The sequence below is a fragment of the Dendropsophus ebraccatus genome, chromosome 2, assembly GCF_027789765.1.
Source record: "Dendropsophus ebraccatus isolate aDenEbr1 chromosome 2, aDenEbr1.pat, whole genome shotgun sequence".
NCBI lineage: Eukaryota > Metazoa > Chordata > Amphibia > Anura > Hylidae > Dendropsophus > Dendropsophus ebraccatus.
Genome location: NC_091455.1, coordinates 72,613,104 through 72,633,835, shown reverse-complemented (window position 1 = coordinate 72,633,835; position 20,732 = coordinate 72,613,104). Strand labels below are relative to the sequence as shown.

Below are 20,732 nucleotides of genomic sequence, written 5' to 3'. Positions count from 1 at the left end.
TGGTTTTTAATATTACGGATAATCTGTGCATATGCCTAACACAGGAAAAGTAGAGTGTAACCCACTGGGGAAAGGAACAGATGTGAATTAGTATGATATACATACATTCCTATGGTAAGTAGAGGAAATAAAGTTTGGAGTAATAGTAGGTAATCTCTAGCTCCTTGTAACACTGTACAAAAAGATTACAACATAATAGTAAAGGTCACTGCTATTACATCCTTATACAGCTATCATGTATGTCCTGTGTATTTGTTGTAGTGAAACCTTAGCCACATACTGTAAATAACTTCAAAGAACATAACAGGAAGCAGCTGGAGGAGGATCAGGAACACAGTCCATGCAAAACAAAGATGTCTGGAGATAGCTGCTGCCAACTGGTGACTCGCAGGTTTTGGCAGAAATATACTTTTACTAAATGTCTCTTTTGAAATATATGTCACCCTTTATCCATATGGAAGTCGGGAAAAGAACTATTCCAAGTTATACTTGTAGTAGATACAGAATATAACAAAAAAACTATTCTCCTTTTTGGCAAAACATTTCACTGAAATATTTTAATTTCTGAAACCCACAAAACTGCACGTGTAAAGTATAAAGGTAAACAATATGGGGGGGGGGGGGGTGTTAAGATTAGCCTCTCAGACCCTGGTCTTAGCCATAGTGATTGCTATTATGACTGTAAAGAACTTCTTTTACAGAAAAAATGACTCCTTACCCCAGAAATAAAGCCTAGGTGCCTCACTTCCTTGAAAAGTTCGCCCTATAAAGTCAAATGGCCCATCCCCTAAACAGCCATTTTGTTTAGTGGCCATCTGAGTTCGGGTGTTGCATGGGGCACCATAACTTAAGCCACATGAAGCATAAAGATCATGTCAATAAGACAAAGATAAGCTGCCACCAGAAAACTGGCAGAGGATAATGGCACTGTAACAAATCCCTTCAATAATATGATCTGCTAACAAAAAATCTGTATAATCTGATTTTGCACTGTAAATCACACTAGGATTGCCCTGGCAGAAAAGTAACTGTGTGTTATAGGTAGCCTGTAAACGTAAATATTTTGCTGTGTCTGTTTGTTTTTGCTGTAGTGAGTTTTAAGCATGTTCACAGCTAATGACTTATGGGGAAATGGTCTTATACGATGGGTGAAAGTCTTAAAGGGCTAGTTTACAGAAAACAGGTTTCTTTCAAATCAACTGGTGTCAGAAAGTGCCAGAGATTGGTAATTTACTTCTATTAAAAAAAATTCCTAGACTTCCAGTATTTATCAGCTGCTGTATGTCCTACAGGAAGTGGTATTCTATTCTAGTCTGGAGAGCAGGAGAGGTTTTTTTTGTGGGATTTGCTATTGCTCTGGACAGTTCCTCACATAGACAGAGGTGGCAGCAGAGAGCCCTGTGTCAGACTAAAGAGAATACACCACTTCCTGCAGGACATACAGCAGCTGATAAGGTGATTATACTAGTTTGGGTTACTAATTGGCCTTTGAGTGTGGCTTAATTGAAAAGTCCATTGAATTTAATTGTAAAAACGGAGAAAGGATGGTGGAAAAAGAAAAACTGCATGTGAACAACTAATAAAAAATGTCCGCTGTTTGCAAAAGACGTCCGAAAATAATGATCATGTTCATTATTCTGACAGCCGCGGTAAAAACGTCCGTTATTTAACACATTGTGTGCATTGGACGTCCATCTTCCTACTGACTTCAATGCATTGCCAAATCGCGGCAAAAACTGATGTTTTTTAAATATCAATATCGTTCGCCTTTTCTCTATTTTGGACATTGTGTGAACATAGCCTCACTTTTACAGGGGCCAATTACTGGCTGCAGAAGCGTTCCTGGACGATAATCGCCCTGTGTAAAAGGCCCGTAACTGTGACTATAAAGGAAATGGTAGTAAGTCTTACGATGATGACCTAGAGATGGAGAAATAGTAGACACGCACACACATATACACAGGATTTCCTTATACTGCGGCTGTACACCATTTCCATTTGTATTATTATGTTTTCACAAATGGTAGAGTGAGTAGAAAAACACCTTTGTTAGGATAGAATTTTGGTGGGAAAAAAAAACTGAATGCCCGTAGAAGAGGTAAAGAGTAAATATATGCAGACTCTTCCAGAAACAGCGACATAGTAGATACTCAAGCATGATTTTTCCTAACAAATCTGATTGTTAACCCTCTCATTACCAGACTGTCTAGCATAGAGATACCAGAGGCAGCCAAGTAGCCGTTGTTGAGACAAGCAATTACAAGTAACTTGGTGTGCTCCGGTGAAATTCCAACCAATTATACTGCTCGCAGTCTGTTGTTTCTGATATAATTTTTCAAGCCAAAATAACAATCTTAAAATAGCTGCTCTTTAGGTGCTCCAGCCTGGCAATATTTCATACGTGGAATAAAGTAGGTTATGGATGAAAGTTTCCTGTCAACAAATCTAGGGTAAAGCTGCAACAACAAGAAGCCCACTTCATCAAAGCAAAATAAAATGCCTTAGATGTCCATCCTGATGCCGAGAAAGATAGCTCTGTAATGGAAGCGATTTCCCTTCCTCAGCAATCTTGGGGAAAAAAAAGGATTTTACCAGGCGTTGTCTCTGTGTACAGCACTCCCAAAATTACAAAGAAAAATATTTGGTTTTTCCACTGTTTTTGGTCCTGCTCCAGTGACCACAGCACATCAGCCTGCTTGCTCCTTAGTTATTACATGCCGTGGTTTAATAACCTTGGATCTTAGAATGATCTCCTTAACTTATGATCACAGTTTCATCCAAAGAAAATAAAACTTTGTGTTCCCTGTTTTCTGCTCTGTCTCCTGTCATCAAGTTTTTCTCTACTTTCAACAGAACAGCAAAATGTTTGCAAAGAAGACATGAGGATGTGTTTTCTGTGCAGTGAATGTAATAAACAGTTTATAAATTCTTGCATATGTTCTTCTTGGCCTAAATTTTGTTATGATAATCCAGGAGATGGTAGACTCCTAATTAGGTTGGTTAATGATTTAATAAACTTAATGAGAAAAAATAACATAACACCTAAGATGATTTGTATTCTGACCAAGCTGGGACCAAGACAGATTAGTAATGGAGAGAAGGAAAACATCAGCAGTTACATGGACACACATTATATATATATATATATATATATATATATATATAGATATATATATATATATAGATAGATAGATAGATATATTTTAATGTCTAGTTCTGTCAGTACTCCTCAATATACTATACTTCTAAAATAAACACTATCTTCACTGATTCTACCTTCTATCATGTTTCTCCTATAAATCATACTCGAAAAGACATCAACGTTGGCTTCTGTTTTGGTCTATGTGCCCAGGGACCCAGTACGTTCTTCAAGAACCCCTTGTTTCCATGCAACCTACAGGCTTAGAATACTCACTTAATTGCTGGTTCACTATTGTACACCACAAAACACAAATTGTAAGGGTGCGTTCACACTGAGCAAATATGGCGGATTCCACGGATAAGCTCTCCGCGGAATCCCACTTGCCTGTGTCAAACAACATGCCTCCGCTCTCTGTTCAAAAAATTAACATGTCAATTCTTTGAGCAGAGAGCCGCACAGAGCTGCAGAGAGCGGAGGCATTCGAACCGTTCCATAGAAAAACTGTTTGACACTGAGGCAGGCGGGATTCCGCGGTGGACAGCGGAGAGCTCTCCGTCGTGGAATTCCACCGATTTTGCTCATATCCTTATTCTCCGAGTGAACATACCCTTAGGTATTAAAAAAGAAGTTGAGTTGATTTACATGGGTCCACAGTTCTACTAGAACTAGAGATGAGCAAACTTGCTGAACGTTCGAGTTCTCACAAACCCGAAACATCAGCATTTGAATCCCGCCGCCTGGAAAAGGTGGATGCAGCAGAATTTTAACGCTGGTCGGTTTGGGTTTGTGGTTTTGCTAATCTCTAACTACAACCATTAGATACGTCACCATTCTGAAAAATAGATTGTAGCAGTAGATGTACTGCCATTTACTGACACTGCTAACTTCAGCATGGATTGTTAGGTATACCTGATCTATTTCAATCAATAATGGTTGTATAGTTCACACTCTTCTTGTGCACTTGAACCAGGCACTTTTTATTATGATCGCTCAGAAACTAGCTGGAAAAATTGTTGCTGCATGGAAACAAAGCTTCTGTCTGGGCACCATCCCCAACCACTAACATGTCCTTATTTCCACATGCCTATCAGTAACATTGCACAAGAGTATACTTTTAAATGCCTCCTGTTAGCAGTCCAGAAAGTTTTTTTTACATGGCATAACCATAACCATAACCTGCACTTTTTTTTCCTTTAAATTCCATCTCTACCCTTGTCACAGGACATTGCAGGAAAGAGAAACAGAATAATATGTATCATCTGCGATAAACAATAGGCTGTCTAAATGACAAGGCGAGGATCAATACTGTGTTAGGCATCTCATTCATAAGACTGAAGTAATGTGTTTACTCCTTGGAGTATAAGCCTCCTGTATGAATGAAATCATTTTATCACCCGTTATCAGCACGGTGCAGGGCAAACTAATAATATCTCTAAATGCCTGAAAGGCTCCATTTAAGGTTTTAATAAACAGTCCCGGTTTAATGAAGTCTTTTCAAAACTGACTTAACATGTTTAGAAATAATTAGCGTAAATTATTACCAGTGCAAAAGTCTCCTGTGGGAGCCATGGAGGCTGCACTGCATGCTGTCTGGCGAGTGAATCAGCAGAAGTATACACCTTTATGCCTCTACATACTAACAAAAAGAGACATTAATGCTACAAAGCTTACAAAATATAAGCATATTCCAAGTCACTCCAGCGTGGCAGGGAGGATTATATACAAGAACAATCTTTGCTATTAAATACTAAGAACAGAGTTGTAAGTGGTGACAAACAGAAGGCCAGAGGTCCATTGGTGGCCCGCACATGAGAACTAGGAGGCGCATGGTTGTCGTTTGCTTAGATTGACCACCAGCTCGGCAAAAATATAATGAGCAACAGGTAGCCTTTCTCAGTAGCCCTTGCCAAGTCGTGAAAGAATAAATGATAGCGGACATCAACCCTTAACTTTGGCAGGGTGTGTATGACTTTCTACCTATGCAGCAACAAGCATGATCTGTAAATGGGATTTCACACAATGCAGACAGGCGGTAAGAGAAAATGAAGCTCAGAAATCAATTTAAATCATTATGCAGATTTAAAGAGTGATAGCTCTAGTGTGAGATGGAAAGCAGCTTCCAGCACAATTATCAGGAGACATATCTGTTTTCATTGCAGCGCTATTACATAGTGCTGGAGCAAAGTACTTTAACTTCTTCAATTGCCCGAGGACACAAAGGTGTAATCAGAAAATTAAAGTGTTTTTCTTTGTGTACAGAAAAACAGCTCCTGAGCGGAACATACTGGAAAAGAAACACATTCGGAATTGAACTAGTTTACACACTATGTTTTACTTCTTTCCACTGTATAATATGTGCGGCAGGAAGATGCAAACAGATGTTAGGAGTATAATCGTGTGACCTGATCAGGAACATAAGTCTTCTTGCCCTGTACAATGCATTTGGAAAGTCTTTGGAGAAACGTAAATCTTAGAATTTTTTGGCTAATTTATTAAAGGGGAAAAACTAAAATTTATCGTGGAATTAAGTATTCTCTTATTCCCATTTTAGATGTCTTTATACCTTTACTGTAATTAACTGGGGCAAATTCAGCTGATTGGACAACATTTGTAGAGACACAGCCCTGTCTCACAGCCTACAATGCATATCAGAATGAAAACCAAGCCAGGAGGTGGAAGGAACTGCCAGTACAGCTCTGAGACAGGATTGTGTGCAGTCACAGATCTGGAGAAGGGTACAAAAAACTTCTGCTGCACTGACTTTTTACTGATTATTGAAATCACTAAAGTGCAACAGTCATTCTGCGTTATTGTATCAAATAGACCTGCTAAGTTGTCATGGATTGCTGTGCATCTCTATTACTGTCACTATACTGTCAATAGAGCCAGGAAGTGTAAAGAGTGTGACTGCACACTCCGATGAAGATGGTGCCAGTGGAAATGAGTCATAAGCAGGTAATAGTATCAACTGCCCTCAAGAGCCAGAAATGCACACACTAAGAAAAAGAATAAGACAGCCTGACTACCTGCAAACCATTGGCTTTGGTCTTGCAGCTGGTAGAAATTAAAGCGACTCTGTACCCACAATCTGCTTCCCACAAACCTCTTGTACCTTCAAATAGCTGCTTTTAATTCAAGATCTGTCCTGATGCAGTTATTGTCCTATAAACAACTTTTAAACTTGCACGCTGTGTCAAATTGGCGTGTCTATGCCCTAACCTTTCACCATCTCTCCGTCCCTCCCCCCCACCCTCTTTACCATTAGGAATGTCCCTGGCAGAATTTCTTCTATTCCTCACTTGTCTGAACATTGCACATGTGCCTTAACAATCCAGCCCATGTGCCGTGCTCACACAGGTGATAAATAGTAGAAAACCTGCCTGGAGCATTCCTAATGATGAAGAGGGCGGGGAGGAGGGCCGAATGCACAGACACTCTAGGCCACACCAATTTGACAGAGGGCTTCAAGTTTAAAAGTTGTTTTTTAGGACCTGCATCACCTGCTGAACAGACCCCACTACAGATCTTGGATTAAAAACAGCTATCTGACAGTACAAGCGGTTTGGAGAGGGCAGATTGTGGGTACAGAGTTGCTTTAATTTGTTTACATGATGGGAGCCTGGACTGCAAAAAACACAGGGGAGACACCCCCCCATTGGCCAGCACTTATTTTGGATAAAAAAACAGATAAACAATATACAGTGGTACCTTGGTCTAAGAGTAAATTGGTTTAAGAGCTCACAGTTGTTTTCAAAATTGTGACTTGGTTTAAGTGCACTGCTTTGGTTTAAGAGCTCCCTGTACTGGGTTGGAGTGCGAGTGGGGGAGGGGCATGGTCTGCATAGCGGGGTCTACAGCCCTGTACTCTGACCCAGGAAGTCTCCATCACCTTCTAAATCATAGCAGATCCACTTCAGGCTGGGGCTTACATCAGGGGACAGGACTGTGGAGGTAATCTCTTCATAGCTGTAACCCCTCTCTCCCTGGACAGAGAGTGCTGCATGTTTGTGCCCACATCTGCCCAGTTCATTCCTTCATGCTCCCTGCAGCCTCTGTCAGCCCCTGTGTTTCCCATCCTCTCCATTACTGTACAGTAACTTATAATATCACATATTCTGCTGTTTCTAAATGTTTGTTTCATTAGTTTTACATGTTATTCAGAATAATAAATCATTATTTTGGAGTGTTGAACCACTTGTCTGCATTTCTATGATTTCTTATAGGAAAATTTGCTTTGGTTTAAGAGTGGATTTGGATTACAAGCACGGTCCCGGAACTAATTATGCTCGTAATCCAAGGCACCACTGTATACTGTAAACGTAATATAATTCACCTGCTTTGTCTAATAAAACAAAAAATGTATTTTATTTGCTGCAAATATGGGATATAAATTTATGAAAAAAACTCAATGCAAGGAGTGTAAGGGTATGTTCACACTGAGAAATATAGGCGGAATTCCAGGGCGGAGAGCCGGCCTCAGTGTCTCTATGGGATGGCTTGCTCTCCTCCGCTCACACCGCTCTCCGCTCAAATAATTAACACGTCAATTCTTTGAGTGGACAGCAATGGAAGCGGAGGCGCGCAAGCTGTCCCGTTGAGACACTGTGTGACACTGCGGCAAGCGTGATTCCGCGGCGGAGAGCTCCGCCACAGAATTCCACCTATATTACTCAGTATGAACATACCCAAACTGATAATGGCTAAGCCAGATTTATGTAACCCCCAATATAATCAAATTAAAGTAAATCTAGCAGAAGTATTGAAAGCTCCAACCTTTAGATAGATTCTAGTGGGGCATGGGACAGGAAGTGCAGCCATACCTTTATTTAGAAGGCGCACCGCCCTATTAATGGGGGCACTCCATAACGCTACTCTAAGTGACATCACTCTCTGCTACTATTCACTGCAGAGTGCCCTTATGAACATTCATATGGAGAGAATAGTAAAGTAATACACTAAGAATACAGTAATGAAGCAACAGACCTTTGAAATAAAGATATGGCTGCCCTTATTGCTCTCTTCCCTATTAGAATCTATCAGCAGGTTACAGCCATCTAACCTGCTGGTAGATTCACTTTAAAGTTCTTAGCAGTTGGTATTTGTACAATCACCCTAATGTATTTAAAAAAAATCACCTCACCTGCTTTCACAGATAATAAGAACCATGAAACTATAAAACATATCTTACCCTGCCAACCTCTACTAGATTGGTCACCATGACTATGCTGGCAGTATTTTCATGCCACACCATCCTCCAGAAATCATATACTGTTTCTTGCATTGGGCCTATGGGGAGACATAAAAATGAAACTAAAGTTAAAATAGAAACAATGTGAAAAAATCCAAGTTTCATACTACAGTAGAAAACATATAATTTATAAGGTAGTGAGATGCTAAAAGAGTGCAGCTTGAAAGGTAATATATTCATGGATAGCATTTGCAGTGTTACCAACTGTGCGCTGTTATTCCTAGCTTTCATACCGGTTGAAGATTTTTCTTTGTATTCCAATTAGATGTACTATTAATAAAGACGAGATAACAGCTTTGACAATGAAGATTAGACTTCTGTTTAATTTACCCGATTTGGAAGATGTTATCTACAATGTTGATCCTATTGTTGTAAATAATGAATTTCACTCCGGAGTTTTGAAGCTGAAGGCACACAGCATGTGACATAAACCAGGAGATTTACATAGATTTTAATGGGCAGTAATATTCCAAGAGTTGCACTTCTGCTTAGTACAGTTTTGCAGCTTTTAGTGGCAATGTCCTTTGTAGGTTTTCTGACGGCATCCACTTGTGACGTACAGTTTTGGTCGTAAAAAAGATTATACTCACCTGCCCCAATCCCCTGCTACATCCATTCCAAAAGCTGCGATGAGTGATTTGCTTTCCTACGGGGACACAAAAAGTGCCCAATCAGCCAATCAATGCTTGAGAGCTGAGTGGAAACTTTCTGTGTGACAAAATGGAAGCAGAGAACTCTTCTCAGTCATGACTAGTGTTTTCCAACCAATGTGCCGCGTCACACTGGGATGCCGTGAGAACCCACCAGGGGTGCCGCGGGATCCCGGTGGGAATTGTGACACTGTCACTTTCATGTTCTGCCCTCACAGCGGGCGGAACATTAAAGTCAACAGAATGTAGGAGCAGGACCTGTCAGCGTCCTGCTCCTACATTCAATCCCATAGGCCGCCGACACTTCATACCTGCAGCCTATGGGACGACGTTGCCAAAGGTTCTCCGCGGGTCGCAAGATGGAGTCTAAAGAGAAAGAAGAGCTGCTCCCTGCAGCCACTCAGCCCCAATTAGGTGAGTATGATGGTTTTTGTTTTTCAACTATTGGTGCACAGCATGTTGGGGGCTTAGAAGTATGGGGGGCAAATCATGGGGGACATAATTACTAGGGGCAGGGAAGGGGGCATTATTTTTTTATGGGGTACACAGCAGGGGTATTAATAATATAAGATGGCACATCAGGGGCATTATTAGTATATGATGGCACAGCAGGGGGCATTATTATTGTATGGGGTATACAGCAGGGGCATTATTATTGTTTGGGGGTACACAGCAGGGGGCATTATTAGTATAAAGGGGCACATCTGGGGGCAATATTAGTATATGAGGGCATAGCAGGGGGCATTATTAGTATAAGGGGGCACATCTGGGGGCAATATTAGTATATGAGGGCATAGCAGGGGGCATTATTAGTATAAGGGGGCACATCTGGGGGCATTATTAGTATGTGAAGGCACAGCAGGGGGCATCATTATTGTATGGGGTACACAGCAGGGGGCACATCTGGCGGCATTATTATTGTAGGGGGTACACAGCACGGGGCATTATTAGTATAAGGGGCAAAGAAGGGGGCATTATTATTGCATGGGGGTACACAGTAGGGGGCACATCAGGGGGGCATTATTATTGTATGGGGGTACACAGCAGGGGCATTATTAGTATAAGGGGGCACATCAGGGGGCATTTCTATTGTATGGAGGTACACAGCAGGGGACATTATTAGTATAGGGGGGCACATCTGGGGGCATTATTAGTATATGAGGGTACATAAGGGGATCCTACATACAGGGGACAACCCACATTCCTACTCGCTTTACTGCACATAACACCAAACAGCGCAGTTACTATGGGAGCCTATAGGAGGAAGAAAGCGAAGAGAGTTACTAGAAATGTGCGGAGCCTAAAATGTCTGTCTGGCAGGTTCTGAAAAGATGAAACGTAGCTGGAAGAAATCATCATGGTGGTCTGGACCTGATGGAGAGGAAAAGGGAAAGTGACGCCTCAGGTCAAAGATGACATCACCTGTGTATCACTGAATGACGGTTTTCATATTTTGTAGAACATTATTAAGTAGTGGGGCCCCAAGGTAATTTTTTTTTTTTCAAGGGGTGTCCTGAGGTTGAAAAGGTTGGGAAGTACTGACTTAGACTTTCATAGAAACAAAGAAGATTGTCGGCAGAAAAAGACCAGCATAGATGCATGAATTAAAATTTGGTCAGTATCCTCCTCCACTCCAAGACGGGTAAAACAGGCGCAGGTCCAAGGGGTAATAGTGATATAAAATATCATAACAATTTTTAAAAGAATTATGCCGACAAGACACGTTTCGAGACCAGTCCAGTCTCTTTATCAAGTGTCTAAGTGTCTTAAACACTTGATAAAGAGACTGGACCAGTCTTAAAACGCATTGTGTCGCTGGCATAATTCTTTTAATAAATTTTATGATATTTTATATTACTATTACCCCTTAGACCTGCGCCTGTTTTACCCGTCTTGGAGTGGAGGGGGACTGACTGTCTTTAATCCCTGTGGGGATTAGTCGGGAGTGGCTGCGGTTCATTCACATGCTATCAGTAAGAGTTGTGCCGTATACCAGCACAACCTACTCAGGTGAGAGTTCTATGTTCTTTCTTTCACAACTTCAGCCGTGTCTGAATTACGCTGTGGAGCGCTGTCTTATGTTTTGTTTGAATTAAAGGACAACTCCCACAAAAAATTTTTTTTGCTCATTTAACACACATTACAAAGTTATATAACTTTGTAATGTGGTTAAATACCCGGCCTGGCCCCCTTCCCCCACTTTCGGACCCCCGACCCTCCACCCCGGAAGTTAAGGAATGTATACATTACCTATTACGATCGTCACGGTCCTCTTCTCCGGGGCGGCATCTGGTGACGACGACGTCAGAGCCGGGGGCGGTCCGGGTCTTCTTCCTCCTCGGAGTCTTCATGCAAAGTGAATGGGGATGAAAAGGCTGCTGGTGCACATGCGCACCAGCAGCCTTTTCATTGGCTGGAGCGCATCACATGGCTTCCAGCTTGCTCAGCCCTGATTGGCTGAGCTTGCTGGAAGCCATGTGATGCGCTCCAGCCAATGAAAAGGCTGCCGGTGCGCAAGCGCACTGGCAGCCTTTTCCATCCCCTGGACCCGGAAGTTGGAGACATCGCTGGATGACGGACGGCGGCGACGGAGAGGCGGACGGCGGGCGAATCGAGTGGCGATCGTCACCGGAGGGATGGTGAGTATGGTGTCTGTGTGTGTCTGTGTTTTTTTATTTTTTGGGGTCCCGTGGGAGTTGTCCTTTAAAATTTGTCTCTCTAAAATCCAGTACTTTGGCTGCAGCATAGGATCAGACGCATTAAATTTGTATGTCAAACCATAAACAGTGGTTGTCACTGGAACCTCAGTTTTCCTCCCCTCTAACTTTAGATATCTGATCCGTATTAGTAAATATCGACTCTAGAATGTTCTCTCCCCTGGTTGGTGATTTCACAAGCTGTTTTAGAGATGCCCCTGTAAGGGCCTCTATTACAATCTTGCTTTTACATGTAAGTTTCATGCAAGTGGCATGTTACATCTTGCATGTTGAAGTCACCCATAACTATAATGTCGCCCCCTTTAATGACATTTTTATTCATCAACATGTTATGTTTTAGGCCCGGAGGCCTATAGATAACACCTCTCCTAATAACAGGTCCATGCTGGAATGGATGCAATGGAGGGTTGGGGAAAATGAGTATCATCTTTTTCCCCATTATCTCAGTCCATGCACATATTGCACAATTTTATCAGACAACTCCTTTAAAGTAAATTATATACATTTTTATTGTCCATTTATACACTGATAAGTGAAACATGATATAAAACTGTAGATGTGCCCTTTTTACATACTCATTTTATAAAACTAATATATGTAAACACAATGGGGGGGAGGGGGGGGGATTAAAAACAGTGTGAGACATAAACTGTCTGATTTGCCCATAGTAGCCAATCACACAACAGATTTCTTTTCTTAAGGGGGTTGTTCAGCAGAAAAGAGAAAGTTTTTTTCAAATCAATCGGTGCCAGAAAATGCCAGAGATTTGTCATTTACTTCTGTTAAAAAAATTCAAATCTTCCAGCAATTATTAGCTTCTGTATGTCCTGCAGGAAGTGGTGTATTTTCTCCAGTCTCACACAGTGCTCTCTGCTGCCACCTTTGTCCATGTCAGGAACTGTCCAGAACAAGAGCAAAACCCCATAGAATACCTCTCCTGCTCCCCAGATTGGAAAGAATACCACTTCCTCAAGGACACAAAGCAGCTGATAAGTACTGGAAGACTTGAGATTTTTTAATAGAGGAAAATTACAAATCTCTGGCACTTTCTATAACCAGTTAATTTGAAAGAAAAACATTTTTTGCTGAACTACCCCTTTAACCTCTTAAGGACCCATGACGTACCGGTACGTCATGGATCACTGTCACTTAAGGACCCATGACGTACCGGTACGCGGGTCCTTTAAGAGGGCGCCGCGGCCGGCCGGGTCCCGATCGGGGGAGATAGCCTGCTATAATACATAGCAGGCTATCTCTCCCTGTCGGCATGCGGGGTTGTTAACCCCCCCATGCCGACGATCGCCGCTATTGGCTGATCAGCTCATAGCGGCGATCGGAACCTTTTTCGGGCCATCGGTGACCCGATGACCCGGAAAAAATGGCGGTCGGTGCTGTCCGAGGATGGCACCGACCGCCATTACTGTAAAAAGTAATGGTGGTCACGGTACCACCGTCCCGATCGCCGTGAACGGTCGGCCGGTACCGGCCGAATGTTCACGGCGATCAAAGTCCCCACAAGTAATAAATACCTGCTCTGGACCCCTCAGCTAGGTAGCTGAGGGGTCCAGAGCAGGTATTTGTACATTACTCACCTGTCCCGGGGTCCTGATCGGCGTCTTCCGGGTTCCCGGCGTCCTCTTCTTCTTGTCGGGTCTTCAGCTTCTTCCGTGCGGTCCCCGATCGGCTTTTTCCGGCTCCAGCGTCGTCTTTTTTCGGCTCCAGCGTCGTCTTTTTTCGGATCTTGAGCTCTGCTGCCCCCTAGCGGCTGATAAGTGTAATGCACGTATCTGCCACTATAGGGATGTTCAGCATGTAGTAAAAGTTTTTGTTTTTTTTTTCCAATTTTTATTTTTTTCTATTTTCCGCACCCTATCGCCGCTGAGTGTTGATCAGCAGCGCACGAAAGTGCGCTGCTAATCAGCAACTCCTCATTTTTGGCGTAGGGTGTTTTTTTTCTATATCCTACTGCCACGGTCTGCTGATAAGTGCCGCATATTAGTGCGGCATTTATCAGCAACACCATTTTTGGCGTAGGTTTTTTTTTTATACTTACTGTAAAAAAACACGTAAAAAACACTACATTACATCACACTACACTACATTGAATAAAGTTTGACACTACACCACTACATACCCCATATACCAATCCCTATATAAAAGTGGCCCCCGGCGTGTTTTCGGTATCGGTCGCATACGTTATTATTGCCTCCGACACTGAAACAGCAAGTGAGGATGAATGGGGGGATCCTTCGTTCCTCCATTCATCCTCATCATCCAGTGATGTGTCTGGGGGTAGCGTAGCGTACGCTGCCCCCCAGACACGTCTTTTCCGCCAGTACCGTCCCAATAAGAGATGACGGTATGACGTGAAATTCTACAAACTCTGTGAGAGTACCTCAGATTTAGGGTACATGCACACTGCGGAATGGCGAAGGATTACCCTTTGTGCATTCCGCAGCTGGCACCCACCGGCGCACTGATGCAGGCGCGCGTCTCCCTCCGTGTCATAGACTCCATGTTATGCACAGGCAGATTCCATCGTCCGTCCAAAGAATGAACACGTTGGACGGAGAGCGAAATCCGCCCGTGCATAGAATGGAGTCTATGACACGGACGGAGACGCGCGCCCGCATCAGTGCGCCGGGGGGGCAGCTGCCGAATGCACAAAGGGTTATCCTTCGCCATTCCGCAGTGTGCACGTACCCTTAGAGTGTATGAAGGAAGGGACACCCAAATCCAGCCCCCAGATGCCCCCACAATGCCCCCCCCATCCTCGGAGTTAGTGGGGAGATCGTTTGGGAACAGATCTTCCCACTGCTGGATAAAGGTTACCACCTGGACGGGGATAACTTTTATTCCAGCACCCCCCTCTTCCGGTCCCTCGCTGCCTGAGCTACTGTAGCTTGCGTCACGATCAGAAAATATCAGAAGCAGTAATAGAGCCCTTATATTTAGCAGCCATGGAGCGGACCCAGCGCTTCTGGATATGAAGGACCCCGTATCGCACCAGGGCAACATTTTCCAGGTGACGCCCCCCACACTGGAAAACAGGAGACCCCATAAGAAGTGCAGAGTGTGGCGTAACAGGGGGATTAGGAAGGACACCATTTTCCAGTGTGCCACCTGTCCTGATCACCCCAGCCTCTGCATACTGGATCGCTTCAAGGCGTACCACACGTCATTGGAGTTCTACATTTTCTAAATTCTGTCCCTTATTCCTATTTCAGGGGTCACGTTGATCCGGGGATTATTTTGATTACCATTATGGAGTCGGGAAGGAATTATTTCCCAGTGATGAGGCTACTGTCGTCTGCCTTACGAGGGTTTTTTGCCTTCCTCTGGATCAACACAGGTTGAATTTGATGGACACCTGTCATTTTCAACCTTATAAACTAATAATTGGCCTAATACCCCCAAATAAATTAGAATTGTCCCTTTTCCCAAGCTAAATAGGTATGGCCGCCATTCCCATTAGAGGATGCCATGATGCAATTACAAAGCCTCTGTGCGGCCAGGACAGTAGAAACCCTCCACAAGTGACCCCATTCTGGAAACGACACCCCATAAGGAATCTAACAAGGGGGGCAGCCGGTATATGGCCCCCTAGTGACGGCCACATTTGGGACGTGAAAATGAAAAAAATGGTATTTTTTATTTTCACGGCACATGTTCTACATATGTGCCTGTTACCAGTGGGGTCCATATGCGCACTGCACCCCTTGTTAGATTTCTTATGGGGTGTAGTTTCTAGAATGGGGTCACTTGTGGGGGGTTTCTACTGTCCTGGCAGCACAGGAGCTTTGTAATTGCGACATGGCCTCCATCCTCCATTCCAGCCTCTAAATGGCGCTCTGTCCCTTTGGTGGCTTGCCCTGTGCCCATATGGCACATTATGCCCACATGTGGGGTATTTTCGTACTCAGGGGAAATTACCCTACACGTTTTGCTTTTATTTTCTTTTTTAACCCTTTTGTGGAAATGGAAAAAAATCAAGGCTAGACCAACATTTAGTGTAATTTTTTTTTAATTTTTACTCTAAATCATTGATCTTGTCTTGATTTTTTCATTTTCACAAGGGGCTAAAAGATAAAAAAAAACCACAATGTGTAGAGCAATTTTCCCTGAGTACGGAAATACCCCACATGTGGACATAAAGCGCCATGCGGGTGCAGGCTAAGCCTTCAAAGGGAAGGTGCGCCATTTGGTTTTTTGAGGCTGGATTTGGCTGAAATGGATTTCGAGGGGCCATGTTGAATTTAAAAAGCCCCTGTGTTGCAAAGACAGTTGAAACCCCCCACAAGTGACCCCCATTATGAAAACTACACCCCTCAAGGAATGTAACAAGGGGTGTAGTGAGCATATGGACCCCACTGGTGACAGGCACATTTGTGCCGTGAAAGTTAAAAAATGAAAATTTTCACTTTCAGGTCACAGTTTTCCACATTTGTGCCCATCACCAGTGGGGTCCATATGCTCACTGCACCCCTTGTTAGAGTCCTTGAGGGGTGTAGTTTCCAGAATGGGGTCACTTGTGGGGGGTTTCCAGTGTCTTGGCAGCACGAGGGCTCTGTAAATGCGACATGGCCCTTGAAATCCATTCCAGTGAAATCCAGCTTCCAAAAGCCAATTGGCGCTCCTTCCCTTTGGACGCTCGTCCTGCGCCCGCTTGGCACTTTATGTCCACATGTGGGGTATTTACGTACTCGGGAGAAACTGCGCTACATGTTTTGTGTTTTTTTTTTCCTTTTATCCCTTTGTGAAAATGAAAAATTGAAGGCTAGAACAACGTTTTAGTGTAAAAAATACTTTTGTCTTTTTTCACGCCATATTGTTCGGAAAATCTGTGAAGCACCTGTGGGGTCTAGATGCTCACCGCACCCCTTGTTACATCCCTTTAGGGGTGTTTTTTAGGTTTTGGTACCCCAGAGCCTCTGCCAACCTGAAGTGGTACAGTCAGAAATGACCAAATATAACAGAGCCATTGAAATGCACTAGACGCTCCTTTATATCTGAGGCTTGTGGTTGCGTCAAATAGCGCAATAGGGCCACATATGGGGTATTTCTATAAACTGCAGAAACGGGGCAATCAATATTGGGGTGCATTTCTCTGGTAATAAGTTTATAATTTTGAAAAATATTGGATTACAATAAAAACTCTGCACAGAAAATTTAAATTTTCAAATTTCTTACACACTTAGCTTTTATTTCTGTGACTCCCCTAAAGGGTTAAAAAACTTTCTGGATGTGCTTTTGCAGAGTTTAGGGGGTGCAGTTTCTGAAATGGGGTGCTTCGTGGGGCTTTCTAACATACAGTCCCCTCAAATACACTTTAAACCTGAACAGGTCCCTAAAAATATCTGATTTTGAAATTTTACTGAAAATTTGGAAATTTGCTGCTAATGTTTTAAGCTTTCTATTGTCTAAAAAAAATGAAATATAGTTTAATAAATGCCGCCAACATAAAGTAGCCATGTTGCTAATGCTATTTAATATATAATTTTTGTGGTATAACCATTTTCTGTAAAAGCAGAAACGTTTTAAAGTTGGAAAAATTCATTTTTTCACAATTTTTCACGCTATTTTGGTTTTTTTCATAAAGATTCGTTATAAGTATCGACTCCAATTTACAAGAAATGTGAAGTACAATATGTCACGAGAAAACAATCTCAGAATCAGCCGGATAGGTAAAAGCATCCCGAAGTTATTAATGAATAAAGTGACACTGGTCAAATTCATAAAATTTGCTCCGGTCCTTAAAGGACAAGTGCCATGAAAAACTTTTTTCCAGTAATTGAAGCACATTACAAAGTTATATAACTCTGTAATATGCTTCAATCACCTATCTGCCTCCCTTCCCTGTCTTTTCCCCCCTCCACCCCCCCACCAGGAAGTGTCCTGACTCACACAAACCTGATTACTGTCGTCACCGTCACTAGGCAGCTCCTTCTTGTGAGGATGAGTCATCAGCAGGAGGGCTGCTCTAGGTCCTGTTACACCAGCCTCCCCCTCCCCTCCTTGTCAGGTGACTCTGCTTGCTCAGCTTATCTTCTCTAGTGACATGACTCCTTCACTGAGTCCACGGCAGCAGGAGAGAGGGTATGAGGGGAGGGGGGAGCTGCCTATCTGCCGGAGTCAGTCTGAGGGAAGGTATGCAAGTGAGATGTGACAAGTAATGGCTTGCAGTTGTTCAGCCAATCGGAGGTGAGCAAGCCTGTCACCTGACAAGTCAGGGGAGGGGGAGGCTAGTGTAACAGGAGAAGGAGCTGAGAGAAGAGCTTGGTGACGGTGACGACAGTAATCAGGTCTGTGTGAGTCAGGACACTTCCTGGTGGGGGGGGTGGAGGGGTGAAAAGACAGGGAAGGGAGGCAGATAGGTGATTAAAGCACATTACAGAGTTATATAACTTTTTAATGTGCTTCAATTACTGGGAAAAAGTTTTTCATGGCACTTGTTCTTTAAGGCCATTTCAGGCCCGGTCCTTAAGGGGTTAATGAACACTGGTAAAATGAAAGCTAAGCCCTGAATTGTTGCTTTGTGGAAACCAGATATTTTTTATGTATTCCTCCCAATATTTTGCTTGATTATGCATTAAATACACAAACCCTAAGCCAACGCTAAAGCATGTGCTTAGATTCTCCATGCACAATCTATGGGGATAACAGAGAGAGCCAGTAAAGCTGGGTTCAGCCTATTCTGTGCATAGGTAATAAATATGGTCTATCAGGACTGACCCCCCCCCCCCACACACACACACACACACACACATTTTTTTTTAAGACACAGCAAACATTTTATATACGTAAGGGCCCTATTACACCAACAGATTATCTAACATTTTTTAAGCCAAAGCCAGGAATGGATTTGAAAAGAGGAGAAATCTCAGTCTTTCCTTTCTCTGTTTATAGTCTTTCCAGTCTTTCTCAGTCTTTCCAGTTCTCTGTTTATAGTCCATTCCTGGCTTTGGCTTCAAATAAATCTATCAGATAATCTGCTGGTGTAATAGGGCCCTAACACTTATTGTAGCTATACTTGAAAATAAAAATAAATGTTTAAATAGCAAATAAAAAGTAACACACAGTGGGCCAAAATAAAAAAATTTAACAAAGTTGCGGGCCAACCTTAATATTTAATGAAAATTGCATGTGGCATTTCTGCCACTGCCTATTCTAAAGTAGTTGTCCCCACATGGTAGTTACCCAATATATCATCAAGAAGTAGGTAATTCCATAATTGTGCCCCATGTAGTAGCCCCCCCCCTCCCAATAGTGCCCCACATGCTAGCCAGGCCTACTATTAGAGCCCCACATAGTAGCCAGCCCTCCCAATAGTGACCCATATAGTAGCCAGCACACCTAATAGTTTCCAATATAGTAGCCAGTCTCAATAGTGTCACATATAGTAGCCAGCCCCAATAGTGTCTTATATAGTAGCCAGCCCTCCCAATAATGTCTTACATAGTAGCCAGCCCCCAATAGTGTCTTATATAGTATCCAGCCCTCCCAAAAATGTCTTATATAGTTGCCAGCCCTTCCAATAGTGCCCAATATAATAGCCAGCCCTTCTAATAGTGTCTTATATAGTAGCCAGCCCTCCAAATATTCTCTTATATAGTAGACAGCCCTCTCCAATAGTCTTATAAAGTAGCCAGTCCTCCCCAATAGTCTCTTATATAAAAGCCAGTCCCTAAAATAGTTTCTTATATAGTAGCCTGTGGCCTACGAGATTATAATATGGGCGGCCTGAGCGGCCATCCAGACCACCCATATTATAATCTGCTGCAACGTCAGGAGGGACAGATTTAACACAGCAATGGAAAAGTGTGGCGGGCCAAAAATAATGGCACCACGGGCCAGATTTGGTCCACGGGCCAGAGTTTGACATGACTGGTATACATTATTTAGTTCCATCCAGGTCCATGACATAGTACGGATATGTTTCACTCTATTTGCACATAGGGAGATATCAATAAAGCAGAGATCAATGAGCTGAAGCCGGAGGGGAGCCACCCAGCTGACACATCTCTTCAAACCTGATGTTTTCTATGAACCGCTACAGGATTTTAGAGTAAAATGTTGATTTTTCATAGGGGGTGACCCCTTTAGAATTTCATGGTTCCCATAGTGCTTCACAAAGCACTACATTGGCACAGCAATCCTGCAAATTGTGATCCGCATCACAGCAGGGCTAATTTTTTGCGGCATGGATTGTGATCCTGTATTCACGTGCAAACATGTGAATAACATTGGTTCTATGTTCTGTCTGCAATTGTGAACAGAACAAGGGCTGTATGAATGTAGCCTCAGAATGTACTGTAATTAACAAAATGAAATGAGGAAATTTGCCATCATGTAGAAAAACAGAAAAGAGGCCACATGATCACCTCGTCACCGGTCTGATCTGTTTGTAAGCAGCATCTGTGCATTTTCATGAATATAGTACTATGAAGAAAATTCTTTCGTACCAAGTTCATTGGATAAAAATGTTGGTCACACCTTATATAGCAAAATAATGTTTTTCGTTTTTTTTTTTTTTTTTTAACAGAGAAGAGTGTATAGTGTTAAAATACCTTAATACTGTTCTGTCTATAGTCACAGAAAAGCATGACACATGGAGATATAGATCCCAAAATGTATAGAATTTACCCAGTTACATCAGCAAGAGGCATCTCTTATAAGTCTATGTAAAGATACAATGCAGTCTAGTGTACTACCGTATCAAACTGCACAAGATGCTGTGATTGCAATTAATATTGTTGGAGTTACATTGGAATATTTGGATGCGATAGCCAGAGCGCTCCGTTTGATAGATACTCGGTCTAAAGCTAAAACAAGAAGCTTCATCCCAGCAAATGGCTCGCTTCAAATATAATTCTCTTCAAAAGCTTTATCTACTTTCACATTGATGAATTTCAAATTGTAGCCTGGCATTTTAATAAATGATTATAGAACCACTTGTCTTGGGCATAAATTAAAAT

The 20,732-nt window shown here is 42.6% G+C and overlaps 1 protein-coding gene across 4 annotated transcripts in view; it reads right to left on the bottom strand.

The window, feature by feature from the left end:
- PTPRM (protein tyrosine phosphatase receptor type M) overlaps positions 1–20,732 on the bottom strand; it is a 597,029-nt gene that overhangs the window by 27,211 nt on the left and 549,086 nt on the right. For all 4 annotated transcript variants that reach the window (XM_069957755.1, XM_069957756.1, XM_069957757.1 and 1 more), the window contains one exon: positions 8,331–8,428. In XM_069957755.1, coding sequence (XP_069813856.1) covers positions 8,331–8,428 — 98 coding nt within the window. The remainder of the gene's footprint in view (positions 1–8,330; positions 8,429–20,732) is intronic.